Source organism: Doryrhamphus excisus, chromosome 11 (genome assembly GCF_030265055.1).
Source record: "Doryrhamphus excisus isolate RoL2022-K1 chromosome 11, RoL_Dexc_1.0, whole genome shotgun sequence".
NCBI lineage: Eukaryota > Metazoa > Chordata > Actinopteri > Syngnathiformes > Syngnathidae > Doryrhamphus > Doryrhamphus excisus.
The window spans coordinates 13248705-13267171 of NC_080476.1; the positions used below are offsets into that span (position 1 = coordinate 13248705).

At 47.0% G+C, this 18467-nt stretch overlaps 2 protein-coding genes and 1 pseudogene across 9 annotated transcripts in view; 2 read left to right on the forward strand and 1 right to left on the reverse strand.

Moving 5' to 3' along the window:
- The first annotated feature begins 194 nt into the window (after positions 1-194).
- LOC131138089 (solute carrier family 22 member 4-like) lies at positions 195-14280 on the forward strand (annotated as a pseudogene).
- LOC131138066 (organic cation/carnitine transporter 2-like) overlaps positions 6645-18467 on the reverse strand; it is a 21687-nt gene continuing 9864 nt past the window's right edge. For 2 of the 5 annotated variants that reach the window (XM_058086647.1, XM_058086646.1), the window contains exons 3-13: positions 14082-14203; positions 13168-13666; positions 12839-12942; positions 11157-11311; positions 10915-11086; positions 10677-10833; positions 8861-8952; positions 8504-8718; positions 8248-8430; positions 7618-7753; positions 6645-7173 (exon numbers count right to left, since the gene is read on the reverse strand). In XM_058086647.1, the coding sequence (XP_057942630.1) occupies positions 7089-7173; positions 7618-7753; positions 8248-8430; positions 8504-8718; positions 8861-8952; positions 10677-10833; positions 10915-11086; positions 11157-11311; positions 12839-12942; positions 13168-13666; positions 14082-14086 (1803 nt within the window). In that variant the 5' untranslated portion in view covers positions 14087-14203 and the 3' untranslated portion in view covers positions 6645-7088. Of the gene's footprint in view, positions 7174-7617; positions 7754-8247; positions 8431-8503; positions 8719-8860; positions 8953-10676; positions 10834-10914; positions 11087-11156; positions 11312-12838; positions 12943-13167; positions 14204-16509; positions 16520-18467 lie in introns of those variants that run through there. The other 3 variants (XM_058086650.1, XM_058086651.1, XM_058086649.1) reach the window with 3 other exon arrangements.
- Positions 15188-18467, forward strand: part of LOC131138067 (organic cation/carnitine transporter 2-like) — a 5649-nt gene continuing 2369 nt past the window's right edge. For 3 of the 4 annotated variants that reach the window (XM_058086655.1, XM_058086654.1, XM_058086652.1), the window contains exons 1-5: positions 15188-16241; positions 16692-16795; positions 17841-17995; positions 18073-18244; positions 18327-18453. In XM_058086655.1, the coding sequence (XP_057942638.1) occupies positions 15852-16241; positions 16692-16795; positions 17841-17995; positions 18073-18244; positions 18327-18453 (948 nt within the window). In that variant the 5' untranslated portion in view covers positions 15188-15851. Of the gene's footprint in view, positions 16242-16691; positions 16796-17840; positions 18245-18326; positions 18454-18467 lie in introns of all 4 variants that reach the window. The other variant, XM_058086653.1, reaches the window with a different exon arrangement.

Sequence of the window (18467 nt, forward strand, 5' to 3'; positions counted from 1 at the left end):
AGGGTGTCATTTCAGAGCTCTAGTTGTCATTGACTAATATTTTCATTTTTTGATGATAGAAAACAGTTAAGTGTGGCAACAAATAAGAAATTAATATATATATATATATATATATATATATATATATATATACACACAAACTTTCCCACTACTCCATGTGTCTCACATTAAGACTGCGGATAACAGGCAAAAAATGAAATTGGCCACACCCATTGACTGGTTGTTAAAGTCTTCCCAGCTGTGATAGGCGGAGCCAAGTGCTGCTGGTTTCACTTTGTTGACAACTTAGGAGCCACATGAACCAGATGAGTGCGGCGACAGAAAGGAGAAAAACAAACCTCCTGATAAGCTGAGCAGAGAAGAAGGTTGGACCAAGTTGCAACATGAGGGACTACGATACCAGCGTGGCCTTCCTGGGACAGTGGGGGCGTTTCCAGCTGATGGTCTTCTTCATGCTCTGTTCCACCATCCTGCCCAATGGAATGAACTCCTTCTCCCTGGTCTTTGTGGTGGACACGCCCAGACACCACTGCCTGGTCCCTGATGTCAACATCAGCCGAGACTGGAGGGAAGCGGTGATCCCAATGAAGGTATTCCACTTGGTCTTCTACCAATACAGAATGCAGAGTGTTCAACATTCTCTGTTTGCAACCTTTGAACGCTACACTGTAAAGTCAGTGACTAGTATGGAGCAGAATTGTGTGAGGAAAGATTAGACTGCAAAATACGCCAGAAAGACATCCCTCTATGCTCATATGTCAGCATGCAACTGCACTGCAGGAGTGGTAGGGTACTGCAATGGGGGCGCTCATCTTCGAGCATATATATAGACCATGTATACGTACTTTCCTTGAGGTGTACATGTGTAAGACAGATACATAGATACATATGTATGTCAAGGAATGTGTGTTCTACTGGAGAGCTAGCTGTACTTTTACTCAGATTTCAGTATGCAGAGAATGTTCTGTGTATAGCTTCCCTGGTACAGAGAGAGTCATATTATCAAAAATGGATTTAACTCCAAAAACACCATTTCCACTGCATTTCAGCCTTGCCGCAAAAGGACCAGCAGAAATCACGCTAGTAAGACCTTTCCTCTTGTACATTTTCTTCGTGTAATATTATGTCTACAGTGGTTTGAAAAAGTGTTGGGACGCTTCATTTCTTTTTGTATGTTTGTCACGCAATAATGTTTCAGCTCATTAATCCAATGAACATTTTAGTCAGTGACAACCCAAGTGAATCCAAAATGCAGTTTTAAAATAAAAGCCCTAAAAAAACAGCCCAAAGCTACATGGCGTACGTGTGGAAAAGCTTGATGACACCAGTTTGGTATGAATTTTGCCAGGAGGGAAGGAGGGGACTTCTAGGTGACATATTGTTTGACAAACGTGCAAATGCTAACAGTGAGCTAACAGTTTGTGTACCTTGTGGTTTGCCTTTGGAGGAGGTCAACGGGGAGCTGGAGAGGAGCCAATGCCGAAGGTACAGGCTGGATGTGGTCCGCAACCTCTCCGACATGGGTGCGGTTCCCAGGCGGGACGTCAACCTGAGCAGCCTGGAGCAGGAGGACTGCGTGGACGGCTGGAGCTACAGCAGCGAACGCTACCAGTCCACCATCGTCTCTGAGGTCACTGTGCTGCTCATCATGCTTCTGCACTCAGTCAAGTCGTCAGGCGTGTGATTCATGTTCAAATGCAAAGTGAAGTGATGCAGATTCGGACCAGATTGATGTTTGACTTTGCCCAAGTCTGTTTAGCCAGCCTAATGGTGCCAAACGCCGCCCTCGCTCTGCTTGCACATCCAGTTTGACCTGGTTTGCAGTGACAGCTGGAAGCAGCCGCTCACCTCCACCATTTTCTTCCTGGGGGTTCTTGTGGGATCCTTCTTCTCGGGAGTGCTCTCTGACAGGTAGGATGCTGAAAGGAGAGGGGTGTCATCAGCCATTGCTATAGTCACATGATGACATATAAAGAGCTTTCAGAGGAACAAAGAAATCACTTTCAACCTGCAATGTCAATCAAAATGAGCCCGTGGGCAATGAAGGGCTTGCGGCAACACACAGAAGATAAAGTCTGATTGGATGAAAAACGTAACGTACATGACTGACAGCAATGCAGCCAAGAACCACACTACTGAATGAACATGATAGAATACATTCATACTAAATGTACACAGTTTCATGGAAGAAATACTACAATTTGAGTAGTAAATTCCTGATTGGTGTTTAGGCCTGCTGACAAGGTTACTCTTTGCTCTTTTCAACTCCTTTCAGGTTCGGCCGTAAGCCGGTTCTGTTTGCCACCATGGCGGTTCAGGCCGTGTTCAACCTGGCCCAGATCGCTTCGCCCTCCTGGGGGGTGCTGTGTGCGCTTTTCTTTTGCAGCGGCTTGGGAAACATCTCCAATTACATCTCCTGCTACGTGCTGGGTAAACACATATGAATATGAATGAAGTTCCATTAGATACTACACGAATAATGATTTTCAAAAACACAAAGTTAAGGTTGGGGAATGTTTTAATCAGATAGTTTACTTTTTCCAACTTACATCGGATTGATTTTGAAATTTCAATGTGGCCCCCCCGCATCCTTCCATTGTTTAGGTATGCAGCCCTGGGTGGAGACCCTGTTTACAAAATGTTTAGAATAGGGTCTCCACCCAGGGCTAAAGTTTAGATCGGACTGACATCACTTCGTCTTTACTCCGCAGGGACAGAAATCTTAACGGGCAACGCTCGGGTGGTGTACGCATCCATGGGCGTGTGCTTTGGCTTCGCCTTGGGCTACATGACGCTGCCCCTCATAGCTTACTTCCTCAGGAGCTGGAAGGACCTGACCGTGGCAATCACTGTGCCTGCCCTGTTCTACATCCCCCTCTGGTGGTGGGCTGTGTTCATTACTAGGAAAGACTCACCTGATGGTTCTTACCTGCTGTTCTTTTGAGCTTCCATATGGTTGTGTGTCTGTGACAGGTTCCTCCCAGAGTCTCCCATGTGGTTGTTGTCTCAGGGACGAGTGGCGGAGGCCGAGAGCATCCTGAGGAGAGCTGCAAAGATGAACAGAGTGGAAGCTCCGGAGAAAATCTTTGCTGATTACATGATATACGCAAGTCAACTTCATGTGTACACTGAAAACTACTTAAAAATTCATATAAATATAGTGACTTTTCAGAATTTAACTAGTTTTCCCTTACTTCATTTGGAGCAATTTATAAGTAATATTTACATGAGATTTAAGCTACCACCTACACCACTTTTCTAATATGATTGTGTATTTATTTTAAGATGGCCGTTGAATTAAATGAAATTATTATTATTGAAATGAAATTATCTTAACACATGGACAAATATGAAATGAAAATTCTTTCAAAAAAATTATTTTCAGTACAAAATCGAAAATCATCACAATAGTTTCTGATTGCGTGCACATTCGTCTAAACTACAAAGCTGCTTGACAGCATTCAAAATCAACTTTTTAATACAAATATTTATTCATCTGTGTCTTCAGACCTAACCTAAATAAAACTACACCTTTCAAAATAACAACTTATGGGTAATTTTTTTTCTATCTTTATTCTTTACTGTTTTCAGGCTAACGGGATCTTGTTGAGGAAATAACACTGATGACAAAGTTCTCGTACAATATTTTTGACATTAAAATGACCACAGATGCGGTGACCTAACCTTGCTCCAAAATTTCTAATCCTTCCAGGCAGGTTTCAGTCATTATTGCTATATTTTCAGGGCCTGAATAAGCTCTGCTTGTTGCTGTAATTTGGCAATTCAGTTCCTATATTGCCACTTTTTGGTCAATGGCATACTTGTCACAAACAAAAACTCCCGCTCCCCGACAGCATCCACAAGACTCAGGTCATAGCATACTTCAACAAATGTTTAAGCTACACGCGGTTCCCATGGCTTACTGGACACTGCTGCTGCGCGACCGCCAAAATAAATAACATATATGAAGAATGAATCCTTATAGTTTTAGTAAACATAAAAAAACCTCCTGTTGTGCAAACGAAAACACCTTCGCAAAGTTCGCAGTTGATAGCTAGCGAGCTAGCTAGCTAGCTGGCTAAAGGTAAGCTTATGCTAACGTCTAGTGTTTTATATTATAACACTGACTTAAACAAATGAGGAAAGGTGGCAGAAAAAAAGTCAGATAAGGATATGACCTACCCATATGGCTCCGCATCGATTAATTTCCTTGTTAAACGACTGTCCATATCGTCTTCCTCCGTCTTCCCGTGAAAACATGGCGCCCTCAAACTTTGCCTTCGGGGGTCTGAGTGCAAACGGCCCTCTGACGCATGCGCAAAATGGCCACAAGGTGGCCAGGTTCACTGCTATTACCCAAAGTGTATTTTACTATCCTGTTATCAGGTTGTAAAATCAATACATTAGTTATGTAAATATTACTTGGTGTCAATGATCAATTTTACATATAAATGTGATGATACAAAGTTACACACAATCATCAAGTAAGGCATTAAATAAAGAGTGAGAATTTAGAGTAAAAGAAGTTAAATAATAAATCCTCGTAAAATTTAAATTAATATTTGAATTAATAATTATGGGGTAAAAAAAAATCATTTCAACATACATGTCTGACTTGCTTGACTTCAAAATGATAAAAGTGATAAGAATTGTGAAAATATGGGCCATTATCGCGTTCCAAAATAATATACAGTAACAGTAGCAATCCCACAGTTTTTGCACGTTTATGTGTGTTGCGAGCAGCAACCCTGTCCCACTTTGTTGGACGGTCCTTGAACGCACCCTCTAACATTCTCCCACGCTGCACAGATAGGCCACTTTACTGCATTTGTACACTTTGGTTCTCGGTGCTGACATGCTGCGAGGCATTGGGATGCTGCGACTGATCTCACTTGTGAAACATCGTTTTATCATCCATAAGCCTAATTAATAATCAGCACAGTGAGCACATTTACACAAATAAGGCCGTAACATCTCATCTCGTTCTCGTGGGTCAAATTATGTGCATCGTTTCATCTCTTGGGTGTCTCCTGACACCCCTAAACAGTATGGTGGGGGTTCTACTGAGAGCTTGTGGAAGTTGTGACAGGCAAACAGAGTGTAGAACGACATGCGTGGTGACTGACGGCACTCGCACTTGTTGCATCTTGTAGGCTGACCCGCAGGAGGCACAATCTGTGCAGCGCTACACCTTCCTTGACCTGCTGAGGGGAAGAAGCATCGCGGCAACAACAATCATTCTGTGCTTTGTGTGGTGGGGAACACACACACACACACACACACACACTCTTGTCATCTGGAGTAAAACCATTGGGTGTCTTACCAGGTTCACATTGAGTAGCTGCTACTACGGCCTGTCCCTGAACACATCACGACTCCACTCGGACCCGTACATCAGCTGCTTCCTGTCGGCCGTGGTGGAGTTGCCGGCGTACAGCAGCACCTGCTTGGCCGTGCGCTTCGTCCCTCGACGCGTGGCCGTCATCCTGGTCTTCCTGGTCGTGGCCTTGTCCCTCTTCTTCATTCAGCTGGTACCTCAAAGTGAGCCGGAGCAGCAGATTCTTCTTGGCGTTAAGGCGAGTTGGTTCCCAAACGGACTCAAAACATTTGCTCCCTCCCCCTCAGGTGTACTAGGGGTGGCCATAGCCTTGGAGATGCTGGGTAAATTTGCAGCGACCGCCGGCACGTCGCCATGGTTTCCAGAACGGGAAGCTGCATCGCACCGTTTCTGCTGCAGCTGAGTGAGAGCATTTGGGCATCTGGTTGAAACTTACTTCATTGCATCATTTCAAACCACGGCCTTGTTTGCACAGACGTCTACTTCAAGTACCTGTCCTACGTCACCTTGGGGTCTCTGGCCATGGCGTCCGCCTTTGTCACTCTCTTCCTACCAGAGAGCTTTAGGAAGCCTCTACCGCAGACCATTCAGCAAATGCACAAGAGACCAAGGTAGGACGGCTTGGGGAAGTCAACACTAACCCTAACCCCCACCCCCACCATCATACATGTCGTTCCATATCTCCAAAAAGCTGAAATGAATAATAACCAACATCGATGGTCACTCAAGAGTTGTATATTACCCACAATGCATTGCAGTGGAGTAAGGTGTAGACTCTGTATGTTGTGGACTCCTCCAGCTACCAGCAGAGAAAGCCTTCTAGATCTTCCAGAATCTGCACCAATTCCAGCTGTACTGGATTTCATGCTTCCCACAAAACGGTCTGTTTTAATCGATTCCACACTGGCCCGCCTCTAGGCACGCCCACTCCGCTGTGGTTGGTCACACTCCTTAGTGCTCAGGAGGACTAGCTGCCGAATGCAACTTTGTAGGAGTTGATAATAAACGGGCATGTATCTTTTTCAAAGGTCCACTTTTAACATCCAATGTGTTGGATCCCCAATCCCATCCCAGACGTCTCTCAATGCTAAGTAGCTTTAGCATTTTAGCATTAGCTTTCTACAACATCGGTAACATCTAATGTGTTTTTCGGGACTAGAGCCAATAATGGTGGTGGGAAACGGCTATTAGCAACCCCGCTACCTCAATGCTATAATGCTACACAGACCAGCCTTTTGCTCCATGACTTCCACTAAAGAAAGACAGTTGGACACTGGTAAACTGGTACTTAGTGCTGGCCCTTCTGACTCTTCCACACCACCAAGTCACGTTGGAAAGGCGTAGGGCTTCAGCAGCTTTGTAGCTTTACAGATCAGAAAGGTGGAAAAAAACATCATAGGTGCCATTTAATAGAACTTCCCAAACCCATTGCATAACTGAGTCCTAATGTTGTTGCGCCTCCTCTGTCTTACAGCGGGACATGTCCGTGCATCACAAGGAAAACCCCCCCCAAATGCATGACAGTCTTGTAGCCGGCTGTGATGGACTGAGGTGCTACAATCCATCTGCAGTGCACGGCATGGTGAAAGGTTTTGTCTTCTACATTATTCGTAGAAAGTAAAGAATTTTAAAAGAATAACATAGTAGACTACATCATGTCATTAGGCCTTCCTAGGACGATATTTACTAATAGTACTCATTTTAGTGATTGCTTATATAAATGCTCCCGTTTCTTCTGTCTGCTTCCCATTCACTGGATATCATGGCACTTCCTGTCAGCCGCATTGGCCTCTGCTCTGGTGTGCGTGACTTTGTAGATGTTCTTCTGACAGCATCTACAAGAAAAGAAAGAGTCATCTTGGCTACATTCACACCGCAGGGTGTGATGCCCGATTCTGATCATGAGCCTTTAACCGAGCCTTGGTGAGCACGCCCTCGGGTGACGTTTAGGTCGCATGTATGCAAACTGACCGTTCAGACTGCAGTAGCACTAACGAAGGTCGAGTCTCGTTTGAAAGAAATCTGAATAATGCTGTTCTCTCTGACATGATTCAGATACAGGTCACATGCGTTCAGAAAATGTGCATTGACCTGCAGTGTGATCGTCATGCGGGCCCGCCTCCAGATCAACGCCACACCCCGACACGCATAAATGTGACATTTAAATCAATTGATGGAATCTACACAATCCACATTCCAGGCGCTGCAATATAAAACTTACAACGTAAAGCCCAAAGTGCACATGGTCACAGTACCCCGGTCTCCTAGCAACGACTCACCCAGGAAAGGGCTGCATGTTGGCGATGGTTTCTGGAAGAGGCATTCCGTAGCTCTCGGGCAGCAGGAGGCTCAGCAACGCCGCCGTGGTGGTCAGGCTTCCCATCAGGATGTAAGGCAGCGAGGCAGAGTAGCTTCCTGTTGTTGGGAATCAAGACAGTGAGAAACAATCCTGCGTAAAAAAAAAACACACACACACAACTAAGTATGAGGAGCTAATTCATCTGCTTGTAGTTTGCAAGCGTTGGATGATATTGTTCAGTGGCACCACACGAGGGCGCCAAAAATAGGCCATCTTTTTCTGCACATCAACTACAACACACCTCATTCATCCTGGGGGATAAAGGGTTGGAAAGATGTGAATTCCCGGGACAAAGTACAGCACACACACATAGTATGTATCTTTATGCTTCACTGATCACGTTTTTCCTTTTTTGGTCTTTGAAAGCACCGTAGTTGTGTGCGGAGTCGGAAAAACATCTTTTTGTTGAGCAGTGGTTTTGGTCTCATGTACATCTGCACATCTACATGTACATCTGTACGTGTACATGTGCCAGTACATGAACATCTGTACGTGTACATGTGCCAGTACATGAACATCTGTACATGTGTCACACACATCCAAGCCTTACTCAAGTAGATGAAGTACGGAGCAATAATGCTGCCTATCCTGGAGGCCATGGAGCCAGCCCCCAAGGCCGTGTTCCTCACTACGGTCGGGTACAGTTCCATGGAGTACGCATACACGAGTGCGAGCGCCAAAGTCACAGCAAACTTTCCCATCATCTCCAGCGCGATGGCGAGGGAGATCAGGTCTGTGGTGAAGATTTAAGGGCTGAGATAAGAGAGGGAGGACGTTCATGTTTCAGAACATTGCAAGGTTTTTACCGTCTGGGATGAGCTGGATGACCAGAAGGAAGAGTCCCGCAGCAAAGAGACTGGCAGAGAGGCTCAGTCGTCTGGAGCAGCAGTGGAACATGAGCCATGATATCATGTAGGCGGGGACCTCCGCCATGGCGGACAGGAAACAGTTCAAGTAGGCGTCACCGTAAAGGTTGGACGTGTTGAGGGAGAGGGCCAAGTAGCTAATGGCCAACATGTTCCTGTGGGGAGGGTGGGGGGGGGGGGGGGCGTTTAGTGGCCATTTCTTTCCACAGAGTGTGATGTCATACAAGTCATGCTCATTCCAATGTACTTGGTAAGACAGGGACTGACGTGAGGGTTGTTGGGTGTGTGTACGCTCACCAGACCAGCCACAGCATGATCGAAATCCAGCGGATGTTCCGAGAACGAAGAATGTCACAGATGTTGTAGGCCTTGGTCTTCTTCGACTCTTGCTGTGGAACAATAAACACCCGCCGTCAGCGTGGAAGTCTTAAATAGAGGGCAGCTTGTGTGGACCATGTCACCCGGCCCCACTGGCCCCACCGTCCCCACTGACCCCGGCGTCCCCACTGGCCTCGGTGGCCCCACTCTCCCCAGCGTCCCCACTGGCCTCGGTGGCCCCACTCTCCCCAGCGTCCCCACTGGCCCCAGCATCCCCACTGGCCCCAGCATCCCCACTGGCCCCAGCGGCCCCACTGGACTCCACTGGCCCCACCGGACCCCAGCGGCCCCACCGGACCCCAGCGGCCCCACCGGACCCCAGCGGCCCCACCGGACCCCAGCGTCCCCACTGACCCCAACGGCCCCACTGACCCCAACGGCCCCACTGACCCACAGCGTCCCCACTGACCCCAATGGCCCCACTGGCCACAGCGTCCCCAGTCGCCCCAGCGTCCCCACTGGCCACAGCGGCCCCACTGGCCACAGCGTCCTCACTGGCCACAGCGGCCCCACTGGCCACAGCATCCCCAGTGGCCCCAGCGTCCCCAGCGGCCCCACTGGACCCCAGCGGCCCCACTGGAGCCCAGCATCCCCACTGGACCCCAGCATCCCCACTGGACCCCAGCATCCCCACTGGCCCCAGCTGGCCCACTGGACACCAGCGGCCCCACTGGACACCAGCGGCCCCACTGGACACCAGCGGCCCCACTGGCCCCCAGCGTCTCCACTGGCCCCACTGGCCATAAGAAACAGCTCTCAGCGTCCTTCCATCTTAGTTAAGGCTGGCTTCTGGTTGCTGCTCTTGGACAATGTTGACACCGCAGGTCACATTTTCATATCCGTGTTAACAGTACGATTCACTTTTTGTTTTTTTAAAGAAATCAGGGAGGGGGCAAACACTTCTTCACACGGCTGTATAACAAAACAGACCATGTCGAGTTCTAAAGCTTCACTGGAGAAACTGGAGCCTTGCTAGCCATCACGACATTGGGGATGACGTAGCATGCAGCAAGAACCTTGTTCTCTTTTTGAGTAATATCACTTGATGAAGCATTTTATCATATTCCATGCTGCAAAATAAGTCATGGAAATATGCCTGATTCCTGCTGATGCTGGATGGATATCGGCGTCATATTGAAAGTATTGAGAATATTGAAAAAGCTGTGAGGAGACATCCCTAGTATTTACACATTCTTAGACATCCCAGGCAGACACTGAAATCAGCCTTCGGTGTCAGAGAGTCTAAACGTCGCCAGACATTCCAGGTCCCGCGGGGTCCTCTGCCCTCCCGCCGACTTCCACATTAGTGCTCACGCACGTGCACGACGGTCAATTATTGTCAGGAGTTTGAACATTGAGCGGTGACCCGAAGAGCTTTGTCGAAAAGGAGGGAAGAAAAGTAAGAAAACATCAACCGACACGCTGGATAATATTTGACTGTTGCTGGCGTACTGCTCCACTCTTTCGACACTTCACAAGTGACTTATTGTATTCCTCAGTCTGAACAATGAATATGATATTCCTCCAATAAACAATCAGTAGAATAGTTAGTCGGGCTGTACAGGAATTACAATTTTACTTCACGAGCGGCATCACGAACAAAAAGCGCTGTCAATGGCACGACGGCTGGCACTTCCTGTTTGCTCTGCTCGGGCCCCAGCAAGCAGGGATGTGCATACACCCCCCACCCCCCACCCCCAACCATCGGTAAAGACCGCTGACAGGGTGTGACTACCTCTGAAAAATATGTCAAACTGCCGCTGACGTTCAGAGATGTGAAGATTTTAGCAGGCGGATCCTTTTTGTTCATCTTGGAGGCGTTTTTCACGATGGCCTCCGCCTCCGCGATCCTTCCCTGAGAGAGCAGCCAGCGTGGAGACTCCGGGATGAACCTGCATCGTCACATGACTTCAGTGGGTGAAGAGGCTCCATCAGCAAAAACAGCACCAAGAAAGCCGAACACACGAACACACCACCAGAGAGGCAGGAGGAGGAACCCGGGCGCAGTGAGGCCCAGCAGCAGCCGCCTCCAGTCCCGCAGGAAGTAGGCGTGGAGCGGCAGCATCATGTAGCCCACCGTGAAGAAGAGACACGAGCCCGCCGTGCAGAAGAATTCACGTACACGTGGACCTAAGATCTCCGTTCCTACGTGCAAGACGCATTGAGAACGTCACGCAACGATACACGAAGGACTCGCCGTCAATGAGACATGTACCGAGCACGAATGCAGACAGGTAGTTGGATATGTGCGACATTCCGGTGAGGAAGAAAAGGATGCAGAACACCATCCAGGATGGGGAGAAGACCTGGATGAACGCCAACGTGGTCTGGCTGGCAAGTGTGAAAAACAGCACTCTCTTCCTCCCAAACCTTAAATGGAAAGGCATTTTCAAAAATCAATGAATCAGACAGCGGTCCGAAAGCAGCTAAAGTACTGCAAGTACTGGATTACTGTGTAACGGCCGATACAATACGATACACCGGGGACGTTTAATTGGACCATCCTCATCACCGGTCTCACTTTACAATAAAGTACATAAAATTACAGCAGTTACCGACGACCTAACAAACAACTCATGAGTAACTAATGGGTAGAGTAGTTACAGAGGAACTCATGAAAGAATAAATAGGAACTAACGAGTAGAGCAGTTACTGAGGAACTAAAGCACATATATTTAGAGTAGTTACTGAGGAACCAAGGCACATGCATTTAGAGTAGTTACTGAGGAGCTAATCAACTGAACTGATCATGGAACTAATGAGTAGAGTAGTTACTGAGTAACTAAGGCACATGCATTTAGAGTAGTTACTGGGGAACTAGGGCACATGCATTTAGAGTGGTTGCTGGGGAACTAAGGCACATGCATTTAGAGTAGTTACTGAGGAACTAAGGCACATGCATTTAGAGTAGTTCCTGAGGAACTAATCAACTGAACTGATCATGGAACTAATGAGTAGTTACTGAGGAACTAAGGCACATACATTTAGAGTAGTTACTGAGGAACTAAGGCACATGCATTTAGAGTAGTTACTGAAAAACTAATCAACTGAACTGATCATGGAACTAATGAGTAGTTACTGAGGAACTAAGGCACATACATTTAGAGTAGTTACTGAGGAACTAAGGCACATGCATTTAGAGTAGTTACTGGGGAACTAGGGCGCATGCATTTAGAGTGGTTGCTGGGGAACTAAGGCACATGCATTTAGAGTAGTTACTGAGGAACTAAGGCACATGCATTTAGAGTAGTTACTGAGGAACTAATTGACTGAACTGATCATGGAACTAATGTGTAGTTACTGAGGAACTAAGGCACATACATTTAGAGTAGTTACTGAGGAACTAAGGCACATGCATTTAGAGTAGTTACTGAAAAACTAATCAACTGAACTGATCATGGAACTAATGAGTAGTTACTGAGGAACTAAGGCACATACATTTAGAGTAGTTACTGAGGAACTAAGGCACGTGCATTTAGAGTAGTTACTGGGGAACTAAGGCACATGCATTTAGAGTAGTTACTGAGGAACTAAGGCACATGCATTTAGAGTAGTTACTGAGGAACTAATCAACTGAACTGATCATGGAACTAATGAGTAGTTACTGAGGAACTAAGGCACATACATTTAGAGTAGTTACTGAGGAAGTAATAAAGAACTGATCAGGAACTAATGAGTAGTTACCAAGGAACCAAGACAACAAGGAAATGAAATGCAACTCAACATTGAGAGAAAACGAACTTTACACCCGAGGTTCCCAAAGTGGGGCACGTACACCCCTAGGGGAACACCTTTGTGTTTACTTCCTGTAACATTAACGAACTAATGAATCATGGGGGCGGGACAAAAAAAAGGTTTCATTAATTGGCATTGAGTTGGAAGTGTGTGTGTGTTAACCTGTCAGAGAGCTGCCCTGATAGGAAGGAGCCGACAAGGACGCCACAGAAGAAGAGCGAGGAGGTCAGCGGATTCTTCCACTGGTCCTCACACACCAGATCCCACTGACACACACACACACACACAAAGAATAGAGAACGAAAACATAGCCCAAAAAATAGTCAATGTAATTCAAAACATACAGGCAATATGAGCATACTTTAAAAATGATCAATGTTTCTGATCAATAGAGTGAGATGTTTCTATGTTTTGGTTCTATAGCTACAAGAGTACCTCTACCGGCAGGTGTACCTAACGAAGCGACCGTATGACAAATGAATGAAACTGACGTCAGACACGATGGTGGAGGCGTAGACGCTGCGGTCGTACTCCCAGCCGTCCAGGCAGCCCTCTTGAGGCACGCTGCTCAGGTTGACCTCGGAGGGCAGCACGCCTTCCTCCGAGAAAGCCAGGAGCGCCTCCAGCCGGTATCTGGAGCACTTGGCCGGCTGCTGGTCCTCCTGGAGCGGGATGCTGACGTTCCTCCACGCCGCCGTCAAGTTGAGTCCGTGCTCGGGCACCCGGCAGCGGTGGGCCGGCGTGCCGGCCACGAAGATGATGGAAAGGCCGCAGTAGCCGTTGGGGATCATGGTGATGCAGAGCAGCAGCACCAGTCGCAGCTGGAAGCCCCCCCACTCCCCCAGGAACGCCGTGTCGGCGTCGTAGTCGTTCATCCTCACCGGTGCCGCTCTGGAGGATTGGCTGCTTGTGTCTGGGCTGATCCACTCAAGTGAAACCATCTCACCACACACACACACACACACACCAACACTACACACTTTGTGCACACTCACATGCGCAGCATGAAGCCAACAAGTGGATTGTGTATAAAACACAAAGTTAGAAATAAGTGTCAGAGATGACAGTTGAAGGGGTGTTAGCCCAACTGTGTAGCTTTAATGCTAACAAGACGTGTTTGGCCAGTTTGTGTGTCCCACAGTGCTGGAAGTTAAAAATGACTAACAACATTAGTTATATATTTATAGTTATATTTTTCCAGAAAGTAGTCATTGAATTGGCTGTTTTACAATATGAATATACCCAGAAGTCCGTTTTTAAAATCACACCTCCCTAAAAGATGCCTAAAGACACTTTTGAAGGGGGATCCGTTAATTATCAAATACATACACAAGCGTGATGATAATGTTGGCGCAGATCCAGGCACAGGTGAAAATACATATGGCTCAAATGGAAGAATGCTCACCTCATGGAAGGGAAGACTTCATCTTGTCACAATTGGGGGACTTTGTGACTCCCCATGATGCACATCATTGTTGATCAATGTCATTTAGACATGAGACTTTGGGTAACATGTTACATGAAGACCTAGGCCAGAGGAAACAGACAATACATCATTGTGTCTTCATGCTATTCCATTGTTTTTGTGCTACATCATTGTGTTTTTGTGCTACATCATTGTGTTTTCGTGCTATTACATTGTGTTTTCGTGTTACATCATTGGGTTTTCGTGCTACTTCATTGTGTTTTCGTGCTACATCATTGTGTCTTCATGCTATTCCATTGTGTTTTCGTGCTACATCATTGTTTTTGTGCTACATCATTGTGTTTTCGTGCTACATCATTGTGTTTTCGTGCTACGTCATTGTGTTTTCGTGCTACATCATTGTCTTCATGCTATTCCATTGTGTTTTCGTGCTACATCATTGTATTTTCGTGCTACATCATTGTGTTTTCGTGTTACATCATTGTGTTTTCGTGCTACTTCATTGTGTTTTCGTGCTACATCATTGTGTTTTCGTGCTACATCATTGTGTTTTCGTGCTACATCATTGTGTTTTCGTGCTACATCATTGTGTTTTCCTGCTACATCATCGTGTTTTCGTGCTACACCATGGTGTTTTCGTGCTACACCATTGTGTTTTCGTGCTACACCATTGTGTTTTCGTGCTACACCATTGTGTTTTCGTGCTACACCATTGTGTTTTTGTGCTACACCATTGTGTTTTCATGCTACACCATTGTGTTTTCATGCTACACCATTGTGTTTTCGTGCTACACCATTGTGTTTTCGTGCTACACCATTGTGTTTTCGTGCTACGTCATTGTGTTTTCGTGCTACGTCATTGTGTTTTCGTGCTACGTCATTGTGTTTTCGTGCTACATCATTGTGTCTTCATGCTATTACATTGTGTTTTCGTGTTACATCATTGTGTTTTCGTGCTACTTCATTGTGTTTTCGTGCTACTTCATTGTATTTTCGTGCTACATCATTGTGTTTTCGTGCTACATCATTGTGTTTTCGTGCTACATCATTGTGTTTTCGTGCTACATCATTGTGTTTACATGCTACATCATTGTGTTTTCGTGCTACACCATTGTGTTTTCGTGCTACACCATTGTGTTTTCATGCTCCATCATTGTGTTTTCATGCTATACAGTAGCATGCACACGTCTTAGGCACCATTAGTGTTCTAGGGTCCTCAGACTTTTGCAACGAAGCACAAACTCTGCTGAACTTTGACATTAGGGCCAGCTGGGCGTGGCCTTCAAACACAGTCCTTTTGGGAACCTTAATGCTACTTAGCAACATTTAGAGTACAAGCACGTGCACTTCTTGGGGGTATTTAAACGTGTGGAATGTTGTTTGGAGCAAATAGTCGGCCACTGCTGTGCTGGCGGTGGTCATGGGGTGGGGGCAGGGCATATGAGAGGGACACTTTCAACGCTTTTGATCAGCAGTAAATCACATCAAGCAGTCAAGGGGATGTGTCCGGATAAATCACTTCCTCATCTGGTCTCATGAGCTGGGACTGTGTTCTGGCTACCCCGGGATGAGAGCGCTTTCGCCAGGAAAGGGGGGTTTAATGCTCTGCTGGGGCTGCTGAGTTTTACTGGCCCACCGAGGGTGCCGCTCAGTTTCGGCCCACACAGAGCAAGAGTTCATCAGAGTTCAGTTTAGACCTCAAGACGGATGCCAGCCTCCCAAGATCCCCAGGAGAAGCACCACTGAAACATGGGAGACTATGATGAAGACACAGCCTTCCTGGGGCAGACTGGCCCTTACTTCTGGACCACATTCTGCCTCCTCAACACCATTTTTCTCTCGACCGGATTCAACGGGCTCTACATCCTCTTTGTCGGGGCGGCCCCCGAGCACCGTTGCCTCATTCCGGAGGTCAACCTCACGCCGGCGTGGCAGGAGGCCATCATCCCGGTCACGCAGGTGAACGGCCACGAGGCACGGAGCCGGTGCAGCCGCTACAAGCTGGAAGCGGTGAGGAACCTCTCGGACAAGGGTTTCGCTCCGGGGAGAGACGTCAATCTCACCGGGCTGGAGCAGGAGGGCTGCTTGGACGGATGGAGCTACAGCAAAGACATTTACCAGGCCACCATCGTCACTGAGGTCAGCGTGAGCGTCTGCGTTCGAGGCAACGGGACTGATCGTTTGAAGGGTCCCTGACATGAGTCATCAACTTAGCTTGAATATATGATTTATTCTTTGTAATTATGCATTACATTTAATTACATTTACAGGTCATGGTCCCGGCCATCCGCTCAGGCATCTCCGTGTGGAGTTTGCATGTTCTCCCCTTTCCTCCCCCATTCCAAAAACATGTTTGGCATGATTACTATTTTGATGAAAAATACACTAAACCAAGCTCATGATCTACCTGATCTACCTTTAGCTGAGAGGTGTCACCCCGATGATGTCATGGCTGGCGCCATCAACTGGAAGATGAAAAAAATTTAAACAAAAATGGAACAATCCAGAACACAATTACAAAGAAGTTGATGAATCATGCCAGGAACCCTGACCCAAAGTTGGTTTAAGTTTGTTCTTGTCCCTTTGCAGTGGGACCTGGTCTGTGACGACCAGTGGAAGGTTCCCTTTGCCTCCTCCACCATGTTCGTGGGATATCTCCTGGGCTCGCTCATCTCCGGCCAGCTCTCTGACAGGTCAATAATAACGCTTAATCAATTCTCTTGTTACCAAGCATGAGAGAAAATGCTGTCAGGCATAAGAAACTAAATCCACATTTAGTGAGCGTTGAGTGCCTGGACATGTTGCACCAACATGACACATTAGCTCCATCTACAGTCTGATGAGATCATTTCTTTCCGAAATGCTGGACGCGCTCTGCAAAAAAGGGATGCCTGGAGTCGTTGGCGTTTGTTCACAACCGACTCCTTTTCATCTGTAAAGCCCCCCAACAGTGCACACCCCCCAACATGTGAGGTAAAAGCAACAAGCCGGGATTGTGTCCAGCTGCAGGGTCACAATGTGGGGGGTTGAGGGGGGGGGGCATGCAACCTTGCATCATGCAGCGTCCTAAATCCCATTCTTCATACAATCATGGTGGGAACAACAGATACCCCAGGACCTCCTCTACCCCCAAATCGCTGCACACAAAAGGGTGACCAGAAGTCCAAACATGCTCCCCATACTGTGTTGCCTGTGCTATTATTTTGAAAAATGACCACATGGTGGCACCATTGATCTAAGATCAATCTTTTGGACACAAGAAATGAAGTGACTGGCTGTATTCACTCGCCCGTTGCCGTTCGACTGTAGCGTTTTAATGTCCTTGTTAAACATGTTGCTCCTGTTGTAGTGTTTTACTTCTCCTCCTCGTCCTCTGTGAACCCAAGATTCATTACGGTATTCCATAATGTTGCTCTAGCGACCATACAAACATGATCGAGGAAACACGGAAGCATGATTGTCAACTTTTCAGTAGTTATGAGTCATAGTAGAAGTTGTCAGATGATGTCATCATCTAATTTGCATATCATTTCCATAGGGTATAACATGCTCTAGACCAAGACCAACCGTCACATGACTATACATATACAATAACAACAACAGACCGATAGGTCTCTCTCACAAACCACAAGGACGTAGAACACATTGTACCTTCATACGCGTTCTAAAAATAGCATAGCATGGGAACACTAGCGAGGGAACACTAACCTTATTTACCATTTTTTTCTCCACTTTCAGGTTCGGAAGGAAGAAGATTGTCTTCATCTCTCTTGCAGCTCAGTGCCTCTCAGTCCTTTTGCAGTCCTTCTCCCAGTCGTGGAGGATGTTCTGCATTATGTTCCTCTTCGTGGGAGCCTCACAGATCTCCATCTACGTTTCCGCATTCGTTTTAGGTGGGGATCTTCTGGTCTGGCCAGCTCTTCAGCGCTTCTCCGTTTCTTGTTTGTGTGGTCTTTCCCAACGTGTACAGGAACGGAGGTGTTCAGCAAGACGCTACGTGTGATATTCACAACTATGGGAGCGTTCCTCTTCTACTGCATCGGCTACATGATGCTGCCATGGATTGCGTACGGGATCAGAGAGTGGAGAACCTTTCTGGCTGTTCTGTCCGCCACTGGTGTGGTCTACTTCCCTCTCTGGTGGTAGGCCACGCTCATTTCTTGTTTCAGTTAAGGGTCCTCTCATCTCCATCCGATCACTGAACTTTCAAATTGTTGTCTACAGGTTCATCCCAGAGTCCCCTCGGTGGCTCATCACCCAGGGGCGAGTGGCGGAGGCCGAGGCCATCATAAGAGACGCCGCGCGGAAGAACAAAAATGAGGCGCCGCTTGTCATCTTCAGAGGGTCTGAGGTGGAGTCGCCATG